General features: G+C 52.6%; 1 protein-coding gene across 3 annotated transcripts in view; it reads right to left on the bottom strand.

The window, feature by feature from the left end:
• VAV2 (vav guanine nucleotide exchange factor 2) overlaps positions 1-26,847 on the bottom strand; it is a 155,546-nt gene that overhangs the window by 36,656 nt on the left and 92,043 nt on the right. For all 3 annotated transcript variants that reach the window (XR_012589997.1, XM_074608303.1, XM_074608304.1), the window contains exons 3-4: positions 18,348-18,406; positions 4,053-4,121 (exon numbers count right to left, since the gene is read on the bottom strand). Coding sequence is in view for 2 of the 3 variants with exons in the window: in XM_074608303.1 (XP_074464404.1) it covers positions 4,053-4,121; positions 18,348-18,406 (128 nt within the window). In the remaining variant the exon portion in view is untranslated. The remainder of the gene's footprint in view (positions 1-4,052; positions 4,122-18,347; positions 18,407-26,847) is intronic.

The raw sequence follows: 26,847 nt of genomic DNA, 5'->3' as shown, positions 1-26,847 counted from the left end.
GCCACCGCCGGGTCCAGGCTGGACGCACATTTGCAGGGTCCCTGAGACAGCTGCCCAGCAGCTGCCAGGCTCCAGTTCGCCCCAGTAATCCTCCACGTTCTCATTCTTACTCTGCACTTACAGCTATAAATAGACGGTTCATCCGACCAACCCCCTCATTCACGGCCTCCGTCAGACGAGGACAAGCGGAGTCCTGTATTTGCAGCACATCTGGCAGGCTTGGGTTTCAGGGTGAAGGAGTGCAAGATGTGCAGCCGTTGGACTCCAGATCTTGCAGGGTTTTAATTAGCCAGATTGTACTTGGACGGAGCCATGCGTCTGGAAATAGCAAGAGAGGCCTTTTGCCGTCTATTCCACTCAGGTCTTACATTCCCCATCCAAAGTGGAACATTACCATCCCAAGAAGGAGCCTCACACAGTTATAGCAACCAACAGGATCCTACAGATGGCACAAGGAGGACGCATAAAAATCTTTACTGGTGACAAAGAAGAAAAGACACGTTTACAAGTGCTATGGCTCGAGTGCCTTGCACCACGGAGCCATTTATTTAAGTGGCTGGCATGTGTGGTTTTTCCAACACAGCAAAAATAATGAGAAAAGTGGCAGCTAACTTATCATCTCACCTTGGCTCCTCTATTCATTACTTTTTTTAATGCACCCCAGAAATTCTGCTGATCACATCACTATTTTGGAAGATTCGAGGAGGCAACGCTGGTGACAGCCGTGAAAGAAGTAGGAGAAACTTCAGGAAGAAGCTCTTGGCAGGAGACAGGCTGTTGGCAGAGCCTGTGCCCACACGCGCCGCATCGCTTGAGAAATGGAGGCCAGGCAGGAGACCTTCTGCAACTCCCCCACCGTGAAAGGTTTGGAAATAACACCACTCCCCCCAACACTTTTGTTAGGGCACACAGAAATAAATCAGGCAGCAGAGGACAAGCGTCCCAGTATCGATCAGGCACCGCTTGCAAACTGGCCAGCCCTCGCCATCTGCCCGGGCTCTCTGCAAGCTGCCATCTGGCCGATGGCAAAGCAAACCGAGGGGCCGGCGGGCTGAGGACGGGGAATTTGAGAACTTTCTAGCTCCCCTGATACCCCTTTAGTTTCCCCTCCCCTTTCCATCACCAATTGTTCTTTTGTTTTTTCGGGTTTCGCTTTTTTTTTTTTTTAAAAATAAATAGCTGTTTCCAGGCAATTATCTGCTATGATCCGCTGGACGGCTGACCCGGCGCTGGGGAGCTGCCTGCAGCCCAGCACTATCTCCGCGACACCCCAAAGGTGAAAGCACAATGGGTTCACCAAGGCATGAACACCCGCTATACGCACCGGCGCCCCGCGGCTGCCCTGCGCTTGCCCGCAGACAGCTTCTCTCTGCAGCACACGCAAACGGCCCTCGTGGCGCTGCCATTGACCCGCTCCCAGCCGTGGCGCTGGATTTTGTCCCCAGCTGCCATCGCTCCTCCGTGCCGAGAGGGACCTCGCTGCCGGGATGACGGTCCTCGCTCTTCAGAGCATCGCGGGGACAAAGCCTGGTTCCTTCTGCTTCCCAAATCTGCGCCTCTGCCATCAGTACGTTTGTATTGCGAATGCTTTGCAGAACAGGAATTCACCCTAAGTCTCAAACCGGGGGGACACCAAACCGCTCCGTTCACATACTTAAGGTTGAAATGAAGCATTATGGCCTTCTCCAGAAAAACCCACTTTTACCAGCACCCAAAATGCCTTGTTAGAAACAGCTCAATATTTTTCCTGGGTTTTTTATCACAGCGCCACAACACCCAAAGACAGCCTCCTCTCTCCTGGGGGGTGACACGGCGGTGCTGAGCCCACGGGGGTTGTCCCTCCTCACCTGCACCCCGACCCTTCGAGGCCAGCGGGGACGGCAGGCTGGGCCCTTCCAACTGCCATGTTTCACGGTGGTTTTATGAAGAGGAGCACGTATCCCTCCAAAATGATCCAAAGGGCAAAACCAATCACTCGGAGAGCTGCACAGATGTGCCACGTTAACGTGGAAAAAGCCCCCGGAGATGGAGGGGTCTCTCCGGCTGCACCCGCTTGTGCTGTTCCACGGTGGTTCCTTCCACGCGTGGGGTCACTTCACTGCTGGCTGTGAAAATCACTTTCTTGCCTCCAAGAAAGCATTTCGGATGCACTTGGATCCTCCCAAGGCTGCTGGATCGTCAGCGATATTAAATGCAAAGATGCTGGATGGACTGAATCATTCCCGGCGCCTGAATGATGCCCTTGTTCAGCCGCTTGGAGATTGGCAGCAGCTAAGAAAGAGCCTTCTCATGCGGCCCCACTGTTTGCCAGCGCCCAGCATCGGTGCCCAGTATGCACCATTGTGACCGGCAAACTTCCAATGAAAGTTTCCTTGTCCGGCACGGAGAGACGCTCCTTGTCCCAGGGAGAGCGAGGGGCTATTGCTGATGCGTCACCACGCAGCAGGAGAAGCAACACTCGTGTTTTGGGGCTCTCTGGGGCGTTTCTGGGGTTTTTACAGTTACGGGGGAATCACGTCTCCGTGCCGTGGGTTGTGTTTCCGTGCACAACCTGGCTGCGGCGGGATGAAGGCATTTGCACAATATCCCCATGCTGATTTAACACATGCCTTTTCCCCAGTGGGCCCAACTAAAGACGTAAAGAAGAGGATTTTGCAAAGAATGGGAAAAAAGGAAAAGTTAGGAGTTGGAGACCATCTGGGAGAGAACAGGGCGATCAATAAGAAATAAACCTCTAAGTCATCTGAGCACAGGATCTGGGCATCTAAGCCCCTCTCACGGAGGGACCGACTGGCAGCCGTGAGCAAAGGTCCGAGGAACAGCTTGGGAAGGTTCCACCCGGACACCCTGCGGGAGCTGCGCCGCCGGCAGCGGAGCAGTTAAAGCTGGGAACCCGTCTCCAACGCTGAATAACCTGCTCCGAGCTCACCGAACTCCCCAAACCCCAATTTCTAGGAGAGAGTCTGCCATCCCCACCAGCGCTCACGGCCGACTTCACACCTTTCTCCAATTAAAAGCACGCCTATGTGTGAGAATCAGGAATTTTAAAAAACCAATATTAAAGGGATTTTGAGAACTTTAGGAGAGTGGGGGGAAAAAATGTTATTCTTGAAAGGATCCCTTTATAAGTTGAAATTTTATTAAACTGTAGCTGCTGGGAGCAAACCGCGAGCGGGGGATTCCAGGGCACTCCGTTCCCTCGACTAGTAATTTATGATTTACTTTTGTAATAACTGAAGCCATAAGGAACTCATTGGATTAAGGAGTCTTATTATTTATGTTGTGGAACAATAATATTTAACTGTATAAAGCCACATATCCACTCGTACAGACTTTCCCTCCCTATGAAACAGACGGCGCTTCATAAGCAAAACCCTGGCCGACGGGAACGCTGCCATCGAATTCCGATAGCGCCCGCGTTTCACCGTGCACGCTGTTGCTCAAGGTTGCTTTTAAAAGCCTGTTATATCATCACCACGGGCGGCAAAACGCGGACACCAGAGACCCAGATAAAAACAGAGGCAGAAAGCCCAGCAGCATCGCCCTGCATGCCACCGCACCAGCAGCGAGGGACTGCCCAGGGCTGGCTGTTGTGGTCCAAAATCACCCGTGGGGGACACGGACCCACGTGCCAGCACCCACGAGGCCACAAAAAGACGGTAAGGGGAGGTGTCCAGCATTGAGTTAGCAACGGGTATCCCTGTCCCCGCGAGTGGCTCGGCTTCGCTTGGCTGGGAGGAGGAATTACATCCCGGGGTTCTGCAGCGAAGGACGGGATTGAGCCGGCGGAGGGGCTCCCGGCGGGCTTGGCCCCCTTCGCCCCCCACTGAGCCACTCATAAACTCAACCCGATTAAAAGTGATGTCTCCCAGGGCTCGACATGGGAAAAGACGGACTATTGTAAGAGCACAAAAATCTCCTGGCACGAGGATCAAAGCAGCCGTCCCCGGCTCTCCCAGCCCCGCTGTCAAATTTTATCCAACTTTGCTGGAACTACACTGCAGCTTTTCCCTTTCCGTGTCCCCTCCCCGTGACAAGGCGAGGCCACTTACTCCGCCAGCTCCTCCAGGCTCCGATAGACGTCGTCATCATTCTCCGTGGTCTCCTCCGACGGGAAGGGCCTGGGGGAGGAGAGGAATGACAGTGTTATTGGTGTGTCTCACCACTCGCGGCACATCCCCTGCAGCCCCAGCTGAACTCAGCCCGGCCCCGAGCATCCCGTTGAGCAGAGCGGGGGGATGTTTCGGAACAAAATATTCATTGCAAATACATTTTTTCCTATTGAGGCATTAGCTCGCAGGAGGACATCATCTCTGCTGCTTCCCGCAGGCATGGCAGGACAAGAAAGCAGGTGGTGAGGCTCGTTCACCGCCAGGCACCATCCGAGCACTGCAGTGAGGAGCTGCATCGTCTAACAGCGTCTCCGAGACCCCAGGTCTGAGCCGTCGCTCCCCGCTGTGCCGCTGCTTGCACAAACCACTCAGTAGAAACCCAGTTCAAGCCCGGTGTTGGGCTGGTTGAGACAGAGAAATTCTCTTCCACCCGTGATGGAGCCTTTCTACCTGTGAGCTCCTGCCCTGCTCGGCCGGGATGCGGCTGGGAAACATCGAGCCGCTTCCCACCGGCATCTCCCACCGCTGCAAGCAGCCAATCCCACCAGAATGAATAAATCCTTATGAATCCCGGGTTCCCTCATCTTAACAGCTTTGTGATAGCCGAAAAAAGTTAAAAACCCTGGGGATGAGGGAAAGGACACCAAAAGGGCAAAAGGAAGGAGGGGGAAAAGCAGATTAGAAGGGAAAGGGAGGGAGTGGGGGGAATACAAGAATTCCTTGGCTCATTCCAAAGTAATAACCAAATAATGTATGAAGGAGATGAAAAATACTGCTTTAATTAAACCCAATGTATTATTGCTGGCATGGAGCCACAGCGGGCTACGGCTCTGCTGGGGCTGGATGCACCTTGCGACTCCGGCTGCGTCAGGCTGGGATTCCATGGCCACAGCAAGCCTTGTCCCAGCCGGAGCGCCGGGAACAGGGGCTGCAGCCGGGCAGCTCGCGCCGAACCCCACGGGCATCGCAGCTGGGGGTCCCCGGGCCAAGAGCCGCACGGGAGGGGATGCTGATGCTGTGGGTGAGTGTCCTGGTTTGAGGATACAGGTGAACTTCTAACTGCCCTCAAGAGCAATTTCCTCCTCTCCCCTCCCACCCTCCATTTCACGACAGATTGCCCCTCCTGAAAGATTTAATACATGGCCTGGCTAGCCCCCGAATTTGCTATTTTTGGATCCTGTCTCTAGCATTAATTTGCCTTCCCTCCCCTGCTTTACTTCACCCTCCCTTCGGGGAGCAGCTTCAGAGCGAGCGTTTTCAAATGATGCTCAAATCTGCAGCGAGTTCAACTAAAACCACGACGAGGTGGTGACCCCATTCACAGAGTGGGATGACTTCACACTCCACCAGCTTATCGGGGCTGCTGTGCCTCCGCTCGAGATGCCGTCCCACAGGAACCGAGGAGCCCCCCAGGCTGGGCTGTCGGACCATGCCCACAAGCCAAGCGGCACCGCGGGAGGGAGGGGAGTGATGGGTGGGAGCAGAGCGATGGGTGGGAAGAGCAGTCGGGGCTGTCCCTGCTCTCAGAGTCTCACTGCACGGCAGGTGCCCTTGGGCGAGCATCCCGACACCCCAACATCTGGCACAAACAGCTGCCCACGCGTTTGCGAGATGTGGGGGTAAAGCCCAATTTGGAGAGAAGCTCCAAAGCGCAAGGGTGGAGTGAGAGACCAGCAGGCACCCAGGATCTTTACACAACGTTCGTGTCTGCATGTTTCCTCTCCCGGCTGTCCCCTGGGCATTAGTGACAAATACAAAAGCCATGTGAAGCGCAGACAAAAAAAGCCACCAGCTCCTGGTGCACGTGGCTGAGCCCATCGCGGGAACCGGTCTGGGGCTTCAGCTCCGACGGGCGATGGGGAACGGCAGCCGCTGCCGCTGGGCTGCACCATCCCGCACGGATCCGGCAAGGAACGAGAAATCAGAGGTGACCTCTATTTAAACACCACTTGTTAAAATAATCATAAAAAAAACCCACAAGGCACAACTCCCTTTCTTCTACATGCATCTTCTGCTCTTAATCTCTAACTATTTCCTTCTCCAGTGCTCCCCGTGCCAGAAAGAAAGAAGTGAAAGAGCCATAAAGAATATTAAAATCACAAGCGCACATTTCCAACCGTAAATCTGGGCTTGAAGTGTAATCAGTTCCTGTGATAAACCCCCCCATGTAAGACAAGGAGACAGCAAAGACAGAAAAATATTTTCTAATGAGAGTTTCATGGAGACGGCAGCTCCGTCAGCCCTTCCCGCTTCACCTTGACCATCGGTAACAGACCGGAGTGAAAGTCAGGGCAGGGAGGAATTAATAGCCTGCATCTCCGCAATGGCAGCTAATGGCTAAATAAGGATGCTCAGAAGGCAATTAGAAGGAAAGTCACACCGAGGAGAGGATTACTAAATGGGCCAGCTGAACTCTGGAGCTGAAGAATGGATTTTTGGAGAAAGCCTTGGCTTTGCCCTTTGTTTGTGCCTCCGGAGAGGCTCCCCGTGTCCCCGCGTCACCGCTGTGGGAGCGGAGCTGCCATCTCCCCACAGCTCCTCTCCCCTTCTCCAAAACAGGGTGCCAGCCCCCAGACAAGCCACCCGGGGCTGGGACCGTGCAGCATTGGGCAGTTCTCACCCAAACGGTCCTTACTCTTCACCAAAAGCCCGACACGCAGCAACATAATTTAATTTAGCCCTACTAATTATGGCCGTTATTTAAAATCTCTCCCTACTTTTGCCCTAAATTCACTTATATATCCATTTACGTTATTTTTCTTTGCTGAACGCAACCTCCAGCGACGAGCTGATGAGGATGAACCTCCAGCAGCCAGCTACAGAGAAACATATTAAACGCTTTTCTACCTAGACTCACGGGGGGGGTCAGGGCGGCGCTGGCAGGAGGCGCGGGGTGAGCTGCCCACCAGCCCTGTCCCATCAATTATTCCCCGTGTTGCTGGTTTTGCCGCTTCCCATCAGATCACCTTCATGGCTCCCCTGTGGGTCGGGCTCCTCTCAGGGTGACATTTTCCACTTGAACTGGCTGCAAAAACAGATTTGACATGGTGGGGAGAGGCCGGGGGAGGAGAGCCCTGCTTTCCCTCCTGCCCCACCAGATCCACGTCAAGGCAACTCTTAAGAAAAGCCAACTGGGTGAAATTTTAACCCAGCGTTTCTCATGCACATCCAGGTCCAGCAGAGGACTTGCACTTGGACACCTTCCTGCAGGTTATCAACTTGGTCCAGCCACGCGGGGAAAAGCATCTCCACCTGGTTGGGTGACGGTGCTGCATGTTCTCCAGCCATGAGCTCCCCAGGAGCAACCACGTTGTTTGCGACCAGTTTGTCGCATTATTTTTTTAAGAAGAGTAGAAACCTTGGAAGTCAAGGAATCTAAAAGCTACGAATTCCCTGGGAAATTCTTACAAATCTCCAAATTCATTGCAACTTCATACATAGCATTAAATGCTAAAGCTGGGAATGCCCAATGGTAACGAGTATTCTGAGTCCACTGAAACCAACAGGTTTGGAGAGATCCCAGTTCATTTAAATTCAACTCAAAAGTATCTCTTATTTAATATCATTAGTTAAGCACCAGACTTCCTTTTCTGCTCCACCCTCATGAAGAACCACCTGCTGAGCCATTCATCCCCCCAGCCCGCGCCTGGGCTGCAGCAATCCTGATCCCGCTCTGATGAAGAGCAAAAGCCCCATCGACATCAAACACGGTTGGAACAGCTTCTTAGAGATAATAAACCTCCCAGAGTAGACTTCTTCACAGACAAACCCCACAGCACTCAACAGCATCGCTTCCAGAGATCAAAGAAGAGAACGAAAGTCGGATCGATCTGATGTGTTTGTTTTAGAGACTAAAAGAGAAGGAAAGACCAAGTAATTTGTGACGGAGTTTAGAGCGAGCTTCTCCTCTCGAGGACAAGACTTATAGCAGACGATCGTTCTCCACACGCGACGCAAAGCACCCCCTTGATCTTACAAAACATTTGGGCTACTTTCTGGGTCGGAGAGCTCGCACACGCTCAGCACCCTGCCAAGGCAACGCGCTCTCGCAAGGGAAGGCAGGAGCAGTCTGCAGCCAGGGTACCTCACACCGGGCCATAGACAATTAATATTTCACCAGGCACTTCGTGCAAAACCCCTCACTCGGGATGCCCCCGTGGTCCACCCCACGCTGTGTCCTCATCAGCCACCCCCACAGGCAGCGATCCTCTCTGCGGGGAGAAGGCGCAGCCCGACGCGCTGCCTGGCTGCTCTCGCCTCTGAATTATTTAATGGGAAGAGCCAGGTAGGCTGCAATTCTAACAGCAATAAGCAGCAGGATTTATTTATTTATGAACATATTCCAGCATCTGGGCGCCTCGTCCTAGCAACTGAAGCCGGCTGTTCATCTCTGCAATACCGTCACAGAGAATACGGAGGGTCAGGAATGGGTCAGTTTTACTCGGATAATTTTGTACAGTAGCATCTTAGAATCACAGAATGTTGGGTGGGAAGGGACCCTAAAGATCATCTTGTTCCACCCCCCTGCCCTGGGCAGGGACACCTCCCACCAGCCCAGGTTGCTCCAAGCCTCATCCAGCCTGGCCTTGAACCCCTCCAGGGATGGGGCAGCCACAACCTTCACAACCTCCCTGGGCAACCTACAACCCCCCTGGGCAATCTTAGCCTCAAATCCACATGTGACAGAGCAGGGAGGATCCGGCGTGATTTATTTTCTATTTTCCCTGTCTGTCTCCATTCTGATTTCCTGGGGCCAAACGCCAGCCCTGGGAACAGAAAGCCCGGTGAGAAGCAGGCAGGGTGGAAACGTCCCCTCGTCACCCTCCATCCCAAGGAGCTGTTCCCATCCGAGGCCACTCTTGGAGGAGACCGTCTGTCGGGCAGATCTGCAAGGAGGTTTTCATGACTTGTGCAAACACCCACAGGAGGCTGTTTGGTGGCTCGTCCCTTACCGGGAGCAGGACTCCAGCCTCCCACCGCCAGCTTGCCAATCTCCCCTCATTTTCTTGAGTCCAGAGATCACACTTCAGCGTTTTAAAAAGCAGGAGGAGTATGTGACATCCGCGAAACCTGAGCTGCTCCCATCTGCTGCCTCTTCTGCGAGGGATTTCTTCATGAACGGAAAAGACGAGAGCCACAAGCTGGTGCAAAGGAGCTTCTACGGCTCTGCTGGGATGGACGGGGCCCTGCCGAGTCCTCCTGGCTCAGGACCTGGCAGAAAAACGCTTCCATAGCATGGTGCCTACGGACCGTAATTACGCCTTGCAGTAACTCACAAAACCCGTGTCTGGGTGCACAGATCCTCCGACAACCCCGTTTTGAAGAAAGCATCGTGGCAAGACAGAGAAACCCCACGGGAGTCTGTGATTTCCCCAAGGTTTTGGGCTTCAGGCTGTGCTTTCCGTGCGAGTTTGGGTGGGGGGTCAGCAGCAGCTCCAGCTCCCTTGCTCCCCGACCAGTCCGTCTGTCCCACCGCTGAGGCTTAACGCTGCTGCAATTCCAAAATACATTTCTCCAGGGGAAGCGCTCAGATCCTGGCTGTTTGTAGCACGTCATTTTGATAGCTCCAACCTTCTCTTTTTCTGTTGTCCTCCAGGATGGCACGTCACTCCCTGAGCATGGGATCACCCTGTCCCTGTGGGGCCCCCGTTAGCCATCAGTTCTGCTACCCTGGATCCATAGTGGGTCCACTGGGCACGACATCACGCTTTCACGAGCACAGCATTCCTGGGGCCGTTCAAAGAAAACCACGTGGTTCTGCGAGATGTTCACACACAATTGAAAATGCATTGGTCATCGGCTTCGGTGGGATTAGGCAGATTAAAGCAGCATTTAATTTACTGATGTACAGAGAGGTGTCAGTGAGCTGACCAGGGACCAGCAAAGAGGTGACCTGGAGCTGCGTCTCCAGCCCCGCTCCTGACCCGGGCAGCACCTCTGAGCTTTGGTTCCCATCTGTGAAATGGGAACAAGTGTCAGGGCATGGTAATGGTAAAGTGCAGCGAGATGGATGAAAACCATATAATATAATGCCCAAGAGCCATTTGTATAGAGCAGAATGGAATCAATTCTCTCCCTGCAGAACAAGACACATCGGAGCATACCAAAAGCTGCTGAATTTAATTAAAATCATACTATTGTGTTACATTACTCATCTCTGGAAAGAAGCACCTCATGCTGTGCCAAATTTTAGACACGTCCTCTGAAAAATTATGATTTGCTTTTATTTGTGGTCTGGAGCTTGCAAAAATTCTCACAAGATTAATTCTGATGGAAATTCAGTGGGGAAGCAGCAAACTACATCATCAGATAACACAAAGATGATGGGTTTGCAGGAGAGTACTCACAGCATTTAGCACAGCGCGTTGCTCAGTGCCCAAGGGTTAGCTGCATGCCCTGCTTTATCTTTAGCTCAAACGTGAACCAAGTATTTCTGGAGACTATGAGACACGAAAATAACAGCTCATATAATTTTATGTTTCAACACATTATCGCATTTTTAAAAACTTCTCATGCTTTGCTCAAGAAAGCAGTATGATTTTCTCCTCACTTCAGCTCCATGTTGCCGATAACAGATGGATAAAATCAAAAGGGGAATCCAGAGATATCTTTCTCAAAAAGAAAGGAAAAAAAAAACCAAACCCTTTAGGGTAAGAGCACAACCAATCCCTAGGAAACGATTTGGCACTGGTGTCTGACTCAGAAGAAAACTAGATTTGAAAGTGCCACGGCTGAAAATCACGGAATGGTCTGGGTTGGAAAGGACCTTAAAGATGATCTCGTTCCACCCCCCTGCCCCACGCAGGGACACCTCCCACCAGTCCAGGTTGCTCAAAGCCAAACTGGTCAAAGCTCAACGCCCGTCCACGGTGGGGGACGGCACCGCTCGCCCGGGGAGCGTAAAGACAAATCACCGCCAGGATACAAAGACCTGGGACGCACCCCACGGTATTTAACAACCTCCCCACAAGACTCTGCAATGGCCCAACTCTGGCAAAACAAAACCCTTGAAAATTCCCTGGTTTTAACTTGCAGCAAAGCAGCACAAGGAAATCTTTTAGCAGTCGGAGCAGCAGTTTCTCTGCTGTACCTGAGCCGCTGTAGTCCTATGAAACGCCTGCCAATAAAAACAAATATCTACCTAAATATATCTTTCTGCCTGCTTCCAGAGCAGCGCCAGCACTGCTGGCTGCGTGCACGAAAGCACCACCAGCACGTCCCGGCCAAGCGGGTCCTACTGTGCAACATAAACCAGATCTAAACAGACCACCGGGGCTGAGCAGCACTTTCTGGGGTCCACAAGGCACAAAAAGACGCGTTCTCCCTCCTCCCCGCTGGGGTGCAAAGAGACGTGGTTCGTCCCAGAGCACCTGAGCAGACCTTTCTCCAGGCACAGCCCATGGTGGTGCCTCCAGCCCCGTGTCCTCCCTTGTCCCCCACCTCTGAGCCCCCTGTTTTGGACCAGTCGAGCCTGAAGCCCTTCTCCATACCTGGGGCAAGGACTGCATTTCAGAAAGGCCCTTCCAGCACCTTTGACTGTCGACCTACGCACTGACCCTGAAGAGGAGAGAACGATGTTTACGCCTTGCTGTTGCAGCCAGAGGTGGGACTGGCGCAAGGGTGGCCAGAGATACAAGAGGGAGCCCCAAGGGATGTTCGACATCAACAATGTCAATGAGTGATGACAAGGCGGGTGCACCCCAAACCCAGCAAGCTCCACATGAAGCGGAGCTGTGCGTGTCAGGGCCGTACCTCCATTAAGCAAAGCTGCTGGCGGGGAGGGGGCGAGAGAAACTGCCTTGGCTTTTATTAGCAGATGCTTACGGGGTGACCTCAGCATCTCCCAAGCCTACAAAGCAGCCGCACAGGAAAATATGTCAATGATATTTTTCAGACTCTCCAAGGAGCAAGTCTGTGAGGATATATACTTGCCAAAATAAACGTGTTAAAAAGGTTTTTAGCTGGAAAGCAATTGCTTTCAGTCAAGGATCCTGCTTATTGACAAGGGAAGACTCCTTACGGTCACTCCCAAAGAAGGCCTGTCCATGTCACGATAAACCACCTCCCCTTGACCTCCCGCTTGCGGGGTCTGCGGCTGAGCCCCTGCGGGTTTGCGCTGGTCGCAATGGTGGCCAGTGCCAGGGCTGGTCCCAGTCCCAGACTCCCTGCAGCACAGGAGGGCACTGCTCAGCAACCGTACACCCTTCCAGACACCGATTTCTTCCACAGCCTTCTCCATCCATTTTATAGCAACACTTACAGCACGCAAAAATGGATACACAACGGCTGTAAAAAAAATAATGGGCAAAGTGCAATTACAGAGAACACATTGGCAATGAATAAAACAGTCCTTGTAAAACCAGCCTTACAGGAGAAAAGGTCCCGTAACTACCTCCTCACCAGAAGACACTTGAGGACTTAATCGTTAGCAACTTTAATTACTTGCCATTTTCACACATGGCTGGATCCGCCTCCTGTGCAGAGCTGCCATCCCCAGGGGCGGGGGAGCAGAGACCAAACCTGAGCAGCACCCAGCCCCCATCCTGACGGAGAATCTTTGCAAATCCCATAAAAGATTTCCCCTTATCTCCCTTCTTTCCTCCAGGGTGGCAAGGGGAATGTCTCCTTGACCAGCTACACTAAGGCTTGTGCCATCCCGTCTTTTGCGGAAGCAGGTTTTGGGGGGAGGATCAGAGTCTCCTTCGCAGGGTCACCCCCGCTGCAAACGTAAGGGTACCCCCACACCGCAGTGGGGGTCACTCCAACGGGGAAACGCATAAAGTCATGAAATCTGGACAAAACCCCACGTTTAATTCTGAACTGGTGGATGAAGCGTGGAGGAATTTCCAGAGCAAGAGAGCTGACCAGTGAATGAGACACGCTGGGAGCAGAGACAGGCACATTTTGCAGGGCAGGGGCTTGGGGGTCCAGCTCGGTTTGCCCCCCTCTGCCCTGCCCTTCTCCTGCGGGCTCCGGAATGCTGCTCGCTCAGCACGGTGATATTACAACCCCGGGATGCTTGTGACTCTCCCTTCCCATCCCTCCTCCCTCTCACCCACACACACATCCTGATATTATTGGCAAGCCGTAAGTACAGAAACTCCAGGGATGATAACGCTGCAAACCTCATTTGGAGCACGTCAGTCTGTTTTAATAGTTTACCTGGGCAAAACCGAGCCGTGCTGAACCTCACCAGCAAGGCACGGGGTTTGCAGGCAAAGCAGGGCAGGAGGAAAGTCTCCTCTGGGTTAAACCCTCCCCCGTGGGAGGATGCAGGTACAGCTCATTTAACTGCCCCGGCTGCGACCTGGGCTAATCCCAGCCTTGAGCTTCTCTCCTCCCAATTGCCCATCTGCGTTGTAGAGCGGAGACGCGATGGCCTGGATGGTGGTCCGCACCCAACAGGGTGCTGGTGGGCACCGTGTCCCCGACACCGGCTCGGCACGGGATCCGCAGGGGGGTGGAGGGCACCCAGGGGGTCAGACAAGCATCAGGACCAGCACCAGCCCATGCCCTGGAGGGTTTTTCCCCTTCACCAATGTGTCCAGCCTCCTGTAAGCAAAACAGCAAATCCTGACTCCTAATGTACAGGACTTTCAGGGGATTCCCAGGCATCCGAAGCGTGTCCCCCCTCCCGAAGCATCTCATCCCTCCCCGAGATCAAACCTGCCCTGCAGCCACAGGCAGGCAACAGGCAGCTCCCAGCCAAGGGCTTGCCCTCCACCGCCAGCAAATCCACTCCGTCACCTCAGGGCATGCGACCTGCAGACCTTAAACGCCAAGAAAAATGCGCATTTTGGCTTCTATTTATTTATTTGTTTAAATTCAAGGTTAACCTCAGCCCAGGATGATGGGCTGGCCTCGCTGTGTTTGCCTGGAGGGAAAACTGATGTCACTTATTCTTCTGACCTGCTGCCCCAGGGAGCTGTGCCACCCACACGAGGGGGTCCTGCCACAGCCCCCAGCCCGGAAAAAGCTCAACCATCCCCTTCTCCTTCCCGCCACCACCCCCCCAAAGCGTCGTTGACGCTCTGGCAGGAGAAAACCTCCGCCTGACAAAGAGGATTCACCCCTCCTCCCTATTTGCAAACGTTTTTAAATCTATTTTATTAACTGCAGTGCCTCCTGAAGAAAGTCACTTAGAGGTTCAGTTCATATATAAAGGATTTACTTAGATTAAGGGCCCCAGTAAAAGGTCTTTGAACATGCTAACTCCTTCCCGTTTTCAGATGGTTTCACTGCGCGCGCATTAAAAATGCATGCAGGCAGCACAAGCCAATATTCCTTAACCTCCTGCTTTGCTTGCAAAACTCTGCTTCCAGGAAAAACATATATCTCGGGGAGATGAAAAAACACAAGCCCCTCTGCTCGCAGCTCCCATTCAGCCGGTGGAGCCGGCTCGCACGAGGTGGACACAGCCGGAGCCTGGAGACACCGGGATCTACCATGGGCAATGGAGAACAGCCAGGGCTGCAGCAGGAAAGCTTTAAGGGGGAAAAAAAAAAAGCTTTAAGAAAAAAAACATCCTCGTTTATCAGGACCTACAGCAAGAAGTCCCGTTGCCTTCCAGAGAGCTGAGTTTCTCGAGAAAACTTGGAAAGGGAATGAAAACTCGGAAAGAGAATGAAAACTCGTGCTCCAGAGCACAGGAGAACCTTTGCACAGTGCCCCCCGGCCCGACCACGCGGCTTCTGTCTCCTGCAAGACCCTCACCCTCTCGCCTCCCCGGGAAGAATTCAGTGCCCGCCACCGTGAGAAATGGGGTAATGGACTTAACGGGCCACGAGTCAGGTCTGCGGTGGAAACTCCCGGCGTCCTGGCTGTGAAATAAAGGCTCCTTGTTCAGAGACAGCCACGGACGGGCAAGGAGCACGGTGGTAACTCCACACCGCGACTGCCGACGGCCCTCCAGGCAGAGGGAGGAAAGGATGAGAAACAAAAATAATTTAAAAAAAATCCCCCCTCCTCTGCTGAGGGGCAATGCTACACAATGAGGATCTTTTCTTTGTGCCCACATACAGCCCTGTAAAACAACACAGGGATGAAAACCCCCGGAAAAGGGTATTACCCCATTACCGCAGAACCCGTGCTCCCAAAGGAGATCAAAAGGCAGGGCTGGTCCCCAGGGAGCCAGGTGAACAAAGGCATCTCTCACCTCCCCATTCCCGAGAGGGGAAAATCAAACAAAAAACTAAGGGATTCGCCCAGGGCCACTTACGGCACCTGGGGCAGAGCCAAGACCCCAACGTAGTGTCATGCGTCCGCTTTCCCTTCAGTGTGTGCCTTTATCCACAACAGCATCTTTCCTCTGAACGCCCTAAATTAAAGAGAGAAAATATGCCTTTTTCTGGGAGGCACCAATAAGCCTCTTATCATCGAGGGGCTTGTTATACACGGGGCGCTACCCAAAAAATAACCCAGTGCCGTGGTCGCGGTCCTTGCAACTACACGTGGCTTCTTTAATTAGCGGGGAAACATTGTCTGGGCTGTTTGCACAGCTGCGTGCAAGAGAGAAATCTGGTTTTGCAATCGTTAGAGACCATCGCCTGCTAGGAGGGAAGTCTGGAGGGTGACGCTTTTCTGCAGGACTTCGGAAACCTGCAACCGGGACTAGAAGAGAGTGGGAGGAGGAAAGACGCAGCCCGGGCTGTAGCTACAGCTGACAGAGATTAAGCCCAGCCTCAGCAGCGCGCGGCAAACAAAACACTGCATTCAACATCATTTTTTTTTGCCATGTTTTGCCGCTTGTCACTTGTTTCTTTGGAAGAAACACTCTTGTCATCTCAGCATAGCTATCCCGATAGCTATCTGATCTACCCTGTGAGACAGGGTTTCTCTGGCAAGGTTCATGTAGCCAGGAATTATTAGACAGAAAGGCTATTATTTTTTCACTGAATAGCACAGAAGACTGATTTTTATTTTTCTACTCTACATGCCATGAAACTTATTTAAGGACAAGTAATAGGCTTTGGGATTTATTGGATCCTTAATTTGTGTGATCCTGATTCCTAGAGCCCCAAATAGGGGCTGGAGCAGAGCCACACTCATGCTCTCGGGCTGAAGAGCGCACAATCCATAGACCATCCTATTTGCGCTGTATTTAGCCTGGTTCTGAGCGCCGTGCCGAAGCCAACGAGACTCTTCCCATTTATTTCAATGGCAGCATCTTCTCTGGGGGAGGGACCCCAACCACTGGGGGGACCCCAGTGAGCCGAGGGGCAGCGGTGGCTTGAAGTCCCTCCGGGGAGCCGGAGCTGCTGCTGGTTCTCACAGATTAAATTAATTATCTGAGATTAGTTTCTGTCATTGAGGCTTTTGTGAGGGCGTAGCAAGAAATCATCTAATTAAAAGGAAAAAACGTGCCGCAATGGACAAAGCAAGGGCTCTCTGATTGCAGGGGACAGCGGTGATGGGAGGGGACACCCCCGGGGGGGTATTTTCCAGCTAACAGAGGGACAGCAGGTTCTGTTCTTGCAGAGCGGGCGACGGGGAGGAGGAGCAGGGTTAATACGAAGGAAAACAGAGTTAGAAGCAAAGACCCACTAAGCTCTGTGCTAATCTTGTGTAATTATGGTGCCAAAGGCTTCCAAGATAAGGGATTTTAGTGGGAACCATAAATGCTGGTTGTAAAACGAACGAGGAAAAGCCACATATCCACAAGAATAGCACAGAGCTATTCTTGTGGAATCCCTGGATCCCAGCTATCGCCCAACCGCCCATCCCATCCCTGGCAGCGGGAGACCTCAACAGAAACTCCAGGGATTCGGCCAAAGCCTTCCCGGAGGATCGCGAGCTCATTCATCCTCTGAAGGGCCACCAGGACCTCCCCAAAGCCTTGGGAAGGGCTTTGCCAGGGGTGACACATTGCAGCCTCCTCCAGCCGTGCCCCGAGACTCAAACCCAGCCCCTGCAAAGGCACCGCGGCTTGTGCACGTGGGTTCCCCCATTGCTCCCCGCCTCCACACACCTTGGATGTTCTTTTCCCTTAAAATTATCACTGCAGGCTTCTCCAGGGCTCGGGGCTATCCTTAATAATAAATAGACCCTAGCTTACAGCACGTCTTTCTTCCTCAATATGCTTTATAAACCTTCGCCCCCTGAATCTCCCCCCCCAGTCCTGGTAGGATCTGTCAGGTTTAACAGCTGGGAAGGCTCCGAGTTTGTTTTACACGTGAAAAGCTGTTCCCCTCCAGCAACATCAGTGCAGTTAAGGCAGGGAAAATAAGTTCAAGCAATGAAAATGGTGGTGTGGGGTGGTGGGCATGGGCGGCAGGGCTGGAAGTAAGGCAGGGGCCCCATCCAGCCCGTGCCCCCGCACCCTGGGATGCAGCCGCAGACCGATGACATGCTACGCCCTGACCAGAATTACCAGCAGGACACGTTCTGTGGGGAAAAGCCAGTGTGTTTTACAGCTGAGGAAAACAACACAACCCAAAAAAACCCCCCAAAATGGAGGAAACGTTCTTTAGGCTGAGAACTCTTCCCAGTTTTACCTGCGGTCCTAATGAGATGCTGTTGCCAGATTACTAACAATAGTGCACGCTAACAAGAAAACCAATTGCAAACCGATTTTGCAGGGAAGTGAACAAAGCCCAGGATAACAGCTCTGCTTAACAGGGTTGTCTGCTGGTTTTAATTCCTTCTCCGTTGCCCCTTCAGTGAGCAGAGGAGGAGGAGCGGCGCAGCCGGGCAGCCCACCCTGCCTGCCAGGGCCAGGTTAACTATTAACCCCCGTTACCTGCTCAGCACTAACCTGCCTTTGATAAAGCCAGGAAGGAATTTCCCAGCTGCTGGTGACGGAAAGGCCACCCAGGCACTTCTGCAGGGACTGGGGAGTGGGGCAGGTGACGGCTGGGGACAGGGGGGTGACACCACAGCTCCGCGGGATGGGAATTGCTGGCTTTCCCAGGATCCCCGTCCTCGGCTGCGCAGCCCCTGCGGAGGGGACCTGAGCAAAACGTCCAGCCAGAGACACGAAATCCTGCCCTGCCGCCCTCCCCAGCAGGCACACGTACTGCGCACGACTCCTTACATTCCCACTTACTCATTTGTAAACTACTCCCGAGCAGCCGGTGAGGTGTTTTTTCAAGTACCCTGCATCCTTGATGTCTGTTTAACCCTAATATATCCCAGCCATATTAATGCTTCTAGAGAGTCTGATGTGATCAAATACTAGGAATCCGGATAGGGAGAGAGAGCAACGTTACTTAAAGCATCATATTGAAAGCATCTTACCTAATTCCTTTGGTTTGAGCAATACTGTGGAAGGAGAGTCTGGATACTGCAGAGATCACCTGGAAATGAGAGAAAAAGATGCTGGTGTGCTTACTGAAGACAGAGGAAGGTTTGGGGGGAACTCGAGGACCCCCAGCCAGGAATTTGGACCTGAACACCCGCTGAAACGGACGTGCTCCTGTCCCCCCATCAGTGCCACAGTACGGCACCATCGGGGCTCGGAGGACACTATCAACGCAAACGCTGCTTTTGGCTTCACCACTGCGCATAAAAGACGTTTAACCCTCAGCTATAAAGGTACCCATTTAACAGCGCCATCCGAGGAAACCCCAACCCGACGCTCACGTACTAACGTCCAGACCTGCTCCAATAGGTTTTATGCAACACTGAGAACCACTGAAAAAAAAAACCCTCCTGCTTTGTATTTTATTACAAAAGGTTTACAACTCCTTTCGTCTCCCTCCCCCACCAAAATGACCTTACTGAGGCAAACTTGCCAAGACTGAGTGGTTTTGACTTCTTGCATTTCAATAAAGATGCATCATGGGTTTGTCAGAGGTGAGTGCAGACCATCGCCCTGTTCTGGCAGAAAACCGCCAGAAGTGATTCAACAACGAAATATTTTCATCAGCGTCGCAATCGGGAACAGTAAAGCCACCAGCTTCCTCTGAAAACGCCCGTTTTTGATGGAAGTTTTAATTGCTACGCAGAATTTTCAATGAAGACAAACACAGAATGGTCTCAGACCCTTATGGATATAAAACATAGAGTCACAGAATGTGTCGGGTTGGAAGGGGCCTTTAAAGGCCATCTAGTCCAACCCCCCTGCAGTCAGCAGGGACAACGTTTTACTCTTGCTCACATTCATCATTTCAAAGCTACATTGAAAAAAACAAACCTATTATTATTGGACTGGTTTCCCGTCCACTGGAATGAATAGAGATGCCAGCGTCCAGGACACAGATAAAGGACTTTTTGAGCGGTTCCTGCTGTCCGGGGCCCCCGGCTCTTCTCCAGGAGCACAAACCCCAACACCTCATGCAAATCCTCCCCTCTGCAAGACACACAGCCAAGCGCCAAGCTCCTTTTGGGGGGATGCACGCAGGCAGCTCCCCAGGACCGCCCTGGAGCCCAAGCTCCTCCTGCTCCAAACCCCGTCTCCTCCTCCACACTTCCGCAGCCTTCATCCCCCTAATTTTTCTTGTCCTTTAGCATTGCCATGAATTCCAGCCCGGCTGGCGGCTGCGAAGCCCCAGGTGGACCCGAAGCCGGGGCAGCAACAAAGGAGCTGCCACAGTTTGGCATTTAGGGGTTGGCTTTCAGGCGGAGAACGGAGATGCTGAATTATTCAACAGGGCCAACGAGACTCTGGGAATGTCAAAACTTGGCCAAGCTTCTCCCTGGTATAAAGTGGCAGGAACAGGAGTTTCAACGCAGAAAGGAGCTCCAGAGCACGAGGGGATTTTCCTTGCGCCTCGGATTGCCCCCGTGCAATGCTTCGAGCAAAATAGGGTCTTACCAAAGCATCCTTCCATGTCTTGTTTTTAAGATGTTGCCCCTGATAGTTCCCTCTAAGCAGAGGACGTGGATAAGGGATTTTTTATGTTTTTTAATTAGACAAAGCATTACTTTTGCTACTGCTGTCATGAGCACATTTTGGCCTATTTCTCACTCTCAAGAGCCCACCTGGATGGCTACCAGACCACCACGCCGGGTTTTACAGGGATGCCCTGGAGCCACTGATTAGGGCCCATAATTACTGTGCAACTAGAAAAGAAACTGTAAGCTTTCTCAGGCAGAAATTTAGTGCTGCGAATGTAAATGCAGTGAAGTTCTTCATTTTATTACAATCTAACAAAAAAGCAGCACGGGGAGAGCTTGGCGGCTTCTGGCAAAGGTGCTTCAGCCGCGTGTTATCCTGCCAGGGAGCTGCACGCTCCCAGCGCCAGCCGGCGAGATTCCCACCTCCAGTCTGGACAGGCGTTAAGCCAGCCTGGCTCTCCCAGTCCCTCTCACACCCCTGCCCCTGGCCGGTCCCTCCTTTGCTCTGGCTTTGAGAAGCATCAAGAAAAGCCGCGGCTTCTGGTAAAGTCATGCTTCGATGAGCAAATGTGCTCCGGAGAAACCCGAAGGGGCTGAGCCCCCTTGGAAGGAGAAGGCAGCCCTCCCTGCCAGCTCCGCGCCAACCACGTCCCTCCCAGCGCACGCTGCCATTTCCATCTGCATCTTTAAATGAGATTGCCTTTGCCTTTAGAAACAATCTGAGCAGCAACAGCGGAAAAAAAGGTTAAAACATAACTGGGAGTCAAAAGAAATCAGGTCTTACACCCAAAATTGCCAGCCACTTAAAAGACCACTTCGGGCATGTTATTAAATCTCTCTGTGCCGCGGCCTCCCGTCTCTAAAATTCTCCCCAGTCTGGGAGAGGACTGAGTTCATCAGCATCCATGAAAGGCTCCAGGGCTCGTCACGGCTGAGCATCGCTGCCAGCGAGCGGGACCTGCAAATGCCGAGCCCAAGCAGGGTGTGGAGGCTGGGGAGCCCCCCGTCCCCCCTCCACGGGGCTTGAAATAGTCCCAGGGAAGTCCCAGACGGATTGAATGGGTCTCTTCTGCCATCTATTATTAGACTTCTAAAGTACAAAAATCAGTTTATGAATCAGACAGTTATACCGCAGGGTTTGACTTCCAGGGAAATTTAAGAGAAAAGTGCCCTGTTCTCGACGCCAATGGTTTTTCCGCTTTGTTCTTTGATGAAAAGCCCCGAGTGCCGAGCATCCCGGCACATCAAAGCCTGGCAGCCGGCTCCAGCGACGAGCCGGTGCGCACAGGGGCGCTTGCCTCCGCTTCGGCTCCCACACCGATGCTCAGGTAACCCACGCAAAGCGACCCATTTTCGAGGCGTCAGGTACAAAGAGCCTGGAGAGTACCTCCAAAAAACGAGACTGCCCCAATATCAGGGAGTATTTTTTCCAACAACAACTCCCGCTGAGGCGGTAGCCAAGAGCAAGAAAAGCCAAACGCAAGCCCAGCTCCTCTTACAGCTCCTGTGCCAGCCCCCAGCCAGGGAAGTGCTTAAGCATGCGTTTAAGGAGAAGTAATCCTCTCAATTTCAACAGGATTAAATGACATTCTTAAAAGTAAGTCAATCCCGAAGTGTTTGCTAAACTGTGTCTCATTTTCCCTGTAAAGCGGCTCCTTATTCGCTGAGAAACCCCGTAATATTTCCTGCCGCTCCTGGCTATCGTTTTCCATCAGGCCAGGCAGGACCCGCCATGTCCCGCACCCACGCAGCGCTCGGCACAAGGCGTCCCTGATCTCATCTGAGCCTCCTGCAATACGAGGACGTATTAATGCAACTAATACAGACACAACACTAATTGAAATTACAGCTCGCTGGTGATTTATACCTCCCCTTTCTTTTACGGCAGCCTGGAAATGCAGGCGCTTCGTTTCCCAAGGCAGATGGTATAACCAAAAAAAAGATTTCTTGCCGTGGGGTATCTGTTGCCTTTGGGTTTATGCTGATTATTTCATAAGCTTAGGCCTTCGGGTTTCCCCCCTTAAAACGAACCCGCTGCTCAGGACTGGGAAGTGGCAGAACTGCTGCATCCTGGAAGTGCTCCTGGAGCCAGGAGCAACAGCTTCCAAATGTGCTGGGCCCCCGAACCACACTTCTCAAGGCTCCAAGGACCAAAACCGCATCCCGGCCGAGTGTCATGGCATCGCACCGGCCGGGGTAGTGCCAGGGGCTCTCCCGGTCCCATGCCGGGGGACAGCATCCTGCAGACGAGAGGGTTTTAGCACAGTCATTTGAACGCGCTCCTTGGGAAAACTACTTTTATCCGTGCGTTTGTCCTCCGGGAGAAGGAGGGCTGTGGGCTTGAACTGCAGGGGCTTGTGCAGATTTAACATTACTTCTTCCCCCATTTCTCAATGTGATTTCCTCCAAGAAACAGGCACTCGGCGTGCAAGCAAAAAAGCTATATATAACATCCCGCTGACGTTAAGATGCCAGAAGTGGAGCTGCAAAGGCGTGCGGTGCGGGTGATGTACAGATAGACTTTCTCCACACTCGACCTGCAAAGGGAAATTTCTGGTGGTCCCACTGTGCGGAGGTGAGGGATGCCTGTTGCATTCCTGACATTCCAGTGTTTTTAGACAGGAGCTAAATCCAACCACCCAGCTGCTCATTCGCCCACCAGCCGGCCTCACGCAAGGAGATAACTCGCAGCCATGAATCAAGGGAACCAGAAACGGAGCACGAGGGCCGTGCACATGATTCCAGCGGCCGAGCATCAAAGTTCTCATAGAGACCCTGATTTAAAAAGGCACCGGGTTCTGCACTTCATGGGGAAAAATTTAAAAAAAAAAAAAAAAAAAAAAGAGGAAAAAAAATAAAATCAACTCTCAAACTGGGTTTCTGATATCCAGTGGTCACTTGGCAAGAAACTTGGCTGAGTAAAGAACTGGGATTTTTGAACAGAAAAAACCCACACCAATCCCCCCCCCCACTACCACAAGAAATCCACCACTCTTCTTTTTCCTTACTACCAACACTCTCTTTTAGGAATTACGGCTTTAAAAATAAACTAAAGCAAAACAAAAAATAAATGATTACGCTTAGTGCTCTTCTGTTTCCTCCAGCACTGTTTATTGCTGATGCTATCTCTGTGCATCTAGAAAACCCTCAAATAAAGTCTCTCCTTATTTGAAAAAACAAACTGGGCTGGAGAACACTTTGGGTGTGAAGAGCTCCCTGAGCGAGCCGGGGGGTGACAGCCAGGCTTCCGGCCCCCCCCAAGCCCCGGCAAGCTCCTGCTTTCCCAGAACAAACGAATATTTGCTTCTAAGCAAATCAGGAGCTCTGCACAGCGGCGAGAAGTCTGGGCAGAGACCTCCATGTTTCCACCTCTGCACACAGAGGTGGTTTCAGAGCCTGAAATCACACGGAGTAATTTTCTGGTTCGCCCCGAAACTCATGGAAGGCGAAAGAAATCCTCAGGCCAAACATCCCCGGCCTCTGTGCGAGCAGAAACCTGGCCCCAAATTCACAGACGAGCTGGCTAAATTATTTCGTAACTGGATAACGGCATCCAATAGTAAAGACACTGACGTGAAGAGTGCCAGGACAAGGCTGCTAGAATAAAAGCAGCCGTGAGAGCGAGCAGGATTTCACCCAGTCGCCTCCAGTTCGTGGTGCTGGGGAGCCCTGCATTTGCTCCCACTGGTGGCAGTGGGGGGTGAGGTCAGCTCGTGTTTGCTCTTCTCCCCGTCTTGAGGAGCATCCCTGCCCACCTCGGGCATTTCCCAGCACCTTCCACCCAGCTGCACGCACACACCCCCGGCCGGGGCTCTGCACCACCAGGATCCCGTATTTGCAAACCAAAGTGTCCCCAGCAGTTTCCAGCCTCCCATCTCCTCCGTTTGCATACGCCCCCCCGACGATTCAACCCCACAGCTAGACCAGCCCTGGAAAGTCAGTGTAGCCAAGCGCTGAGAGTGAGAGCCGGCACAAAACACAACCTGCTCACTCCGGATCAATTATTTGTGCTCCACGCGGGCTTCTTCCTAGTGCATAAACCTGCAAGACCTTCCAGCACGCGTGCAGCGAGCGCAGCACACGTTAAACCTACAGCTGCCTTCCAGCCCTCTCCCTGGACACCCCGCAGCATCCCACAGATGGTACTGGGGATTCCTGAAATCAACATCTCCTGGTACAACACGGTACCCAAGAAGAGCGCCGCTGTACATGGCTACGGCGGGAGAGCGGCAGCCCCTGGCCAGGCAGGAGGAATCAGACCGCAGTGATTTATGTCCTTAGGATGCCAAGGGAGGGCAGAGCCCCCGTTATGGGACCAAATCGGTTTGAATTTCCTACACCCAGGGCTCTCTCCACTCAGGTGGACCACATCCACCTAGCTGGCTGCTGAGGACGAGGGCTATTAAATAATAATCCATTTGGACAACTGGATTGTGCTTTTCCAGTGCCTTCCGGAACAGCTTCCCCCGCAGCTCCTGCCTGGGGATGCCACGGCTTCGCCTCCTGTTCCCTTTTCCAGGGGGAAAGGCAATGCACTGGGGAGGAGTGGTGTCTGCTGGTGTGCAGCATTCAGAGAGGCACCAGCTGAGCGGATTTCGGCTGATACATATTTGATAAGGATTTTAAATCAAAGCCAGGGAAGTTCTCCCGTGACAGTGTGTCCGTGGCAGGCTTCTCTCCCCATATTTCACTACAAGGACGACGCAACAGATGGGGAACTCCGTGATGGAGGTATGGGAAAGCCCTCCTCCAACAAATACCCATTTCCAGGGATCCTTGACTGACAGTCCCTTTTGATTTATTGAAATATCAGCAACTTGGGACGTTGCTATGGAGCTGCAGACGAGCTTTAGAGCACCCATCAAATCACAGGAGATGGAAGAACCAGAAATGTAAAAAAAAAACCAAACAAAAAGCAAACATTTGCTGGACCAGGTGGAGAACAACAGAATTGCTCAGCTTCCAGCACCCCTCTGGGGTGCTCCCATGGCCTCAAAGATGTAGTAAATATGTAGTAAATGTAGTAAATATCATCCTAAAGCCCAAACAGCGGATCGGTGGAGAGCTGGCCAGGGCTGCTGGGACCGCGTGCCTCTCCGGGGCTGGGCTGCTATTCCAATCCGCAAATGGGATGCAGGAAAACCAGGTACAAGCTGGATTTTGCTTCTCAAATTCAGCGAGGCAGGCTGGACCTACACACTCCTGCCTTTTCTAAAGGGATCCTTGGCGATGGAAGTAGCAAAGGGTTAAAATAATCTCAAGTGAACATCTGACACAGATTGTCCCCAAGACCTCTTAGCCACAGTTCAGAGCCCCGTGTCAGGCCGCGTTAGGGTTACTGCTGTGTTACAGGGACGAGCGATTACACCTCTCAAGATAATGAGGTTAAGCCCTCTAACGAGAGCCCATCATCAGAGATGCACTTTAGGCGAAAGCACCTTTATCAAACCCAAAACCTCCTCTGAGAAAGCCGGAGGAACACGCACCGGAGTTCTGCATTCTTCCCTTACAAGGGGCTGGGGAGGAGTGACTCCCCAGCAAGGCTGCCTTCACAGGAGTATTTCCCAAAGAAAAGCTGCAATACATACAGAATTTTTTACAGACCCGCCTAAAAAGGTCTAAAATACACTCCCAGCCAGTCCATGCGGCGTTTGGGCACCAGAATCGCTCCCCATGCCCACGGCTCTGCTCCCCGGGGCCCCGGCACCTCGGTGCAGGGTGAGCCGGGCCGCGCTGGGGGTGCAGCGGGGAGGCAGCCCGGAGCATCCGCGTCCCAAAGCGGAAATCCTTGGCAGTTGCGATCTGTGGCTGCCATGTCCTCAGGGGACCCCCACAAATCCATACTTGATAAGCACTGCGTCCCACTTCTGCATAACGAGGGTGTAAGTGAGCTCGATGTCTTTGACCCCCTCACCGTCCCCAAGGCTTCAAGAGGGGGAAAGGCACAACGCGGCTGGGGGAGCACCCGTCCCACCAGCAAGTGCCACCCCAGCAGTGCCCGGAAGCATCACCTGCCATAACGGCAAACGCAATGAACGCCCAAAGCTCCTGGGCAGCTTCGGGAGTTGGGCAAAAACTGGCCTGATGCAGAACGGTCATCGCCAAAGAGAAGGGGGAAAACCCCCATGGGAGCAGAGAGGGAGCAAAGGGGAGAAGAAGGATTTTCTCCCGGTTCCTCTGCGCCCCACGGTGCCGCTGGCACTGCCAGCAGCTCTCCAGGGAGCGAGCTCCATCTCCAGATCAATCCCAGATGATAAATTACATTAGAAAAGAGGAGAGGAACAGGATGCTGGGAAGAGAAAGGAGGTTCTGGACCTGAGCCTCAGGCACTGTAAAATCACCCCCACTCCCATCAGCGGCTCTGATTTACAGCCCGGGCTCTGCATCGCGGCTCGGATAACTCCAGGGCTCCGGGCAGCCCCTCCGCTTCCAGAGCACCGCTGTGCCGTGAGGTCCGTTAGCTGTCGTGGGCTGCTCCAAGCACCGCTGCCATTACACTGTATGTGTTTGGCTGGTCTTTTTTAAAAGAGGGTTATTAAATCCAGCATTATTTTGCATTAAACCCATGACTCGGCCACATTACGTGTTGGGGGTTGCAAACAGTAAGTCACTGGCAAAGCCTCCGCTGATTTCCAGTGGGAACAGGACTCGTACCATTTTAACATGTTTATTTGGAGCTCTTTGGAGCCGGCATAATGTCTGCTATCGTGTCGCCTTACAGCAGTGGGCAGTCATTGCAAAACCAGCACCATGCCCTGACAAGGAGTAATTCACGTGGATTTATAGCTACCGGTAGAAAAGCTCTACACGGTATCACACCACCATAAGCTTCCCAGACGCACACACATCCTTCTCCCATATTTAAAGACATCGATCTGTCTTTTCCTCTTACAGTGCAGCTGGGTATCAGAGGGAACCATCACACATCTTTTAGGGGGCAATAAGCCCCGACGTCTGT

Source organism: Larus michahellis, chromosome 15, assembly GCF_964199755.1.
Source record: "Larus michahellis chromosome 15, bLarMic1.1, whole genome shotgun sequence".
NCBI lineage: Eukaryota > Metazoa > Chordata > Aves > Charadriiformes > Laridae > Larus > Larus michahellis.
Note: the sequence above shows the minus strand (reverse complement) of the source record. Positions and strands in the feature narration are given on the sequence as shown.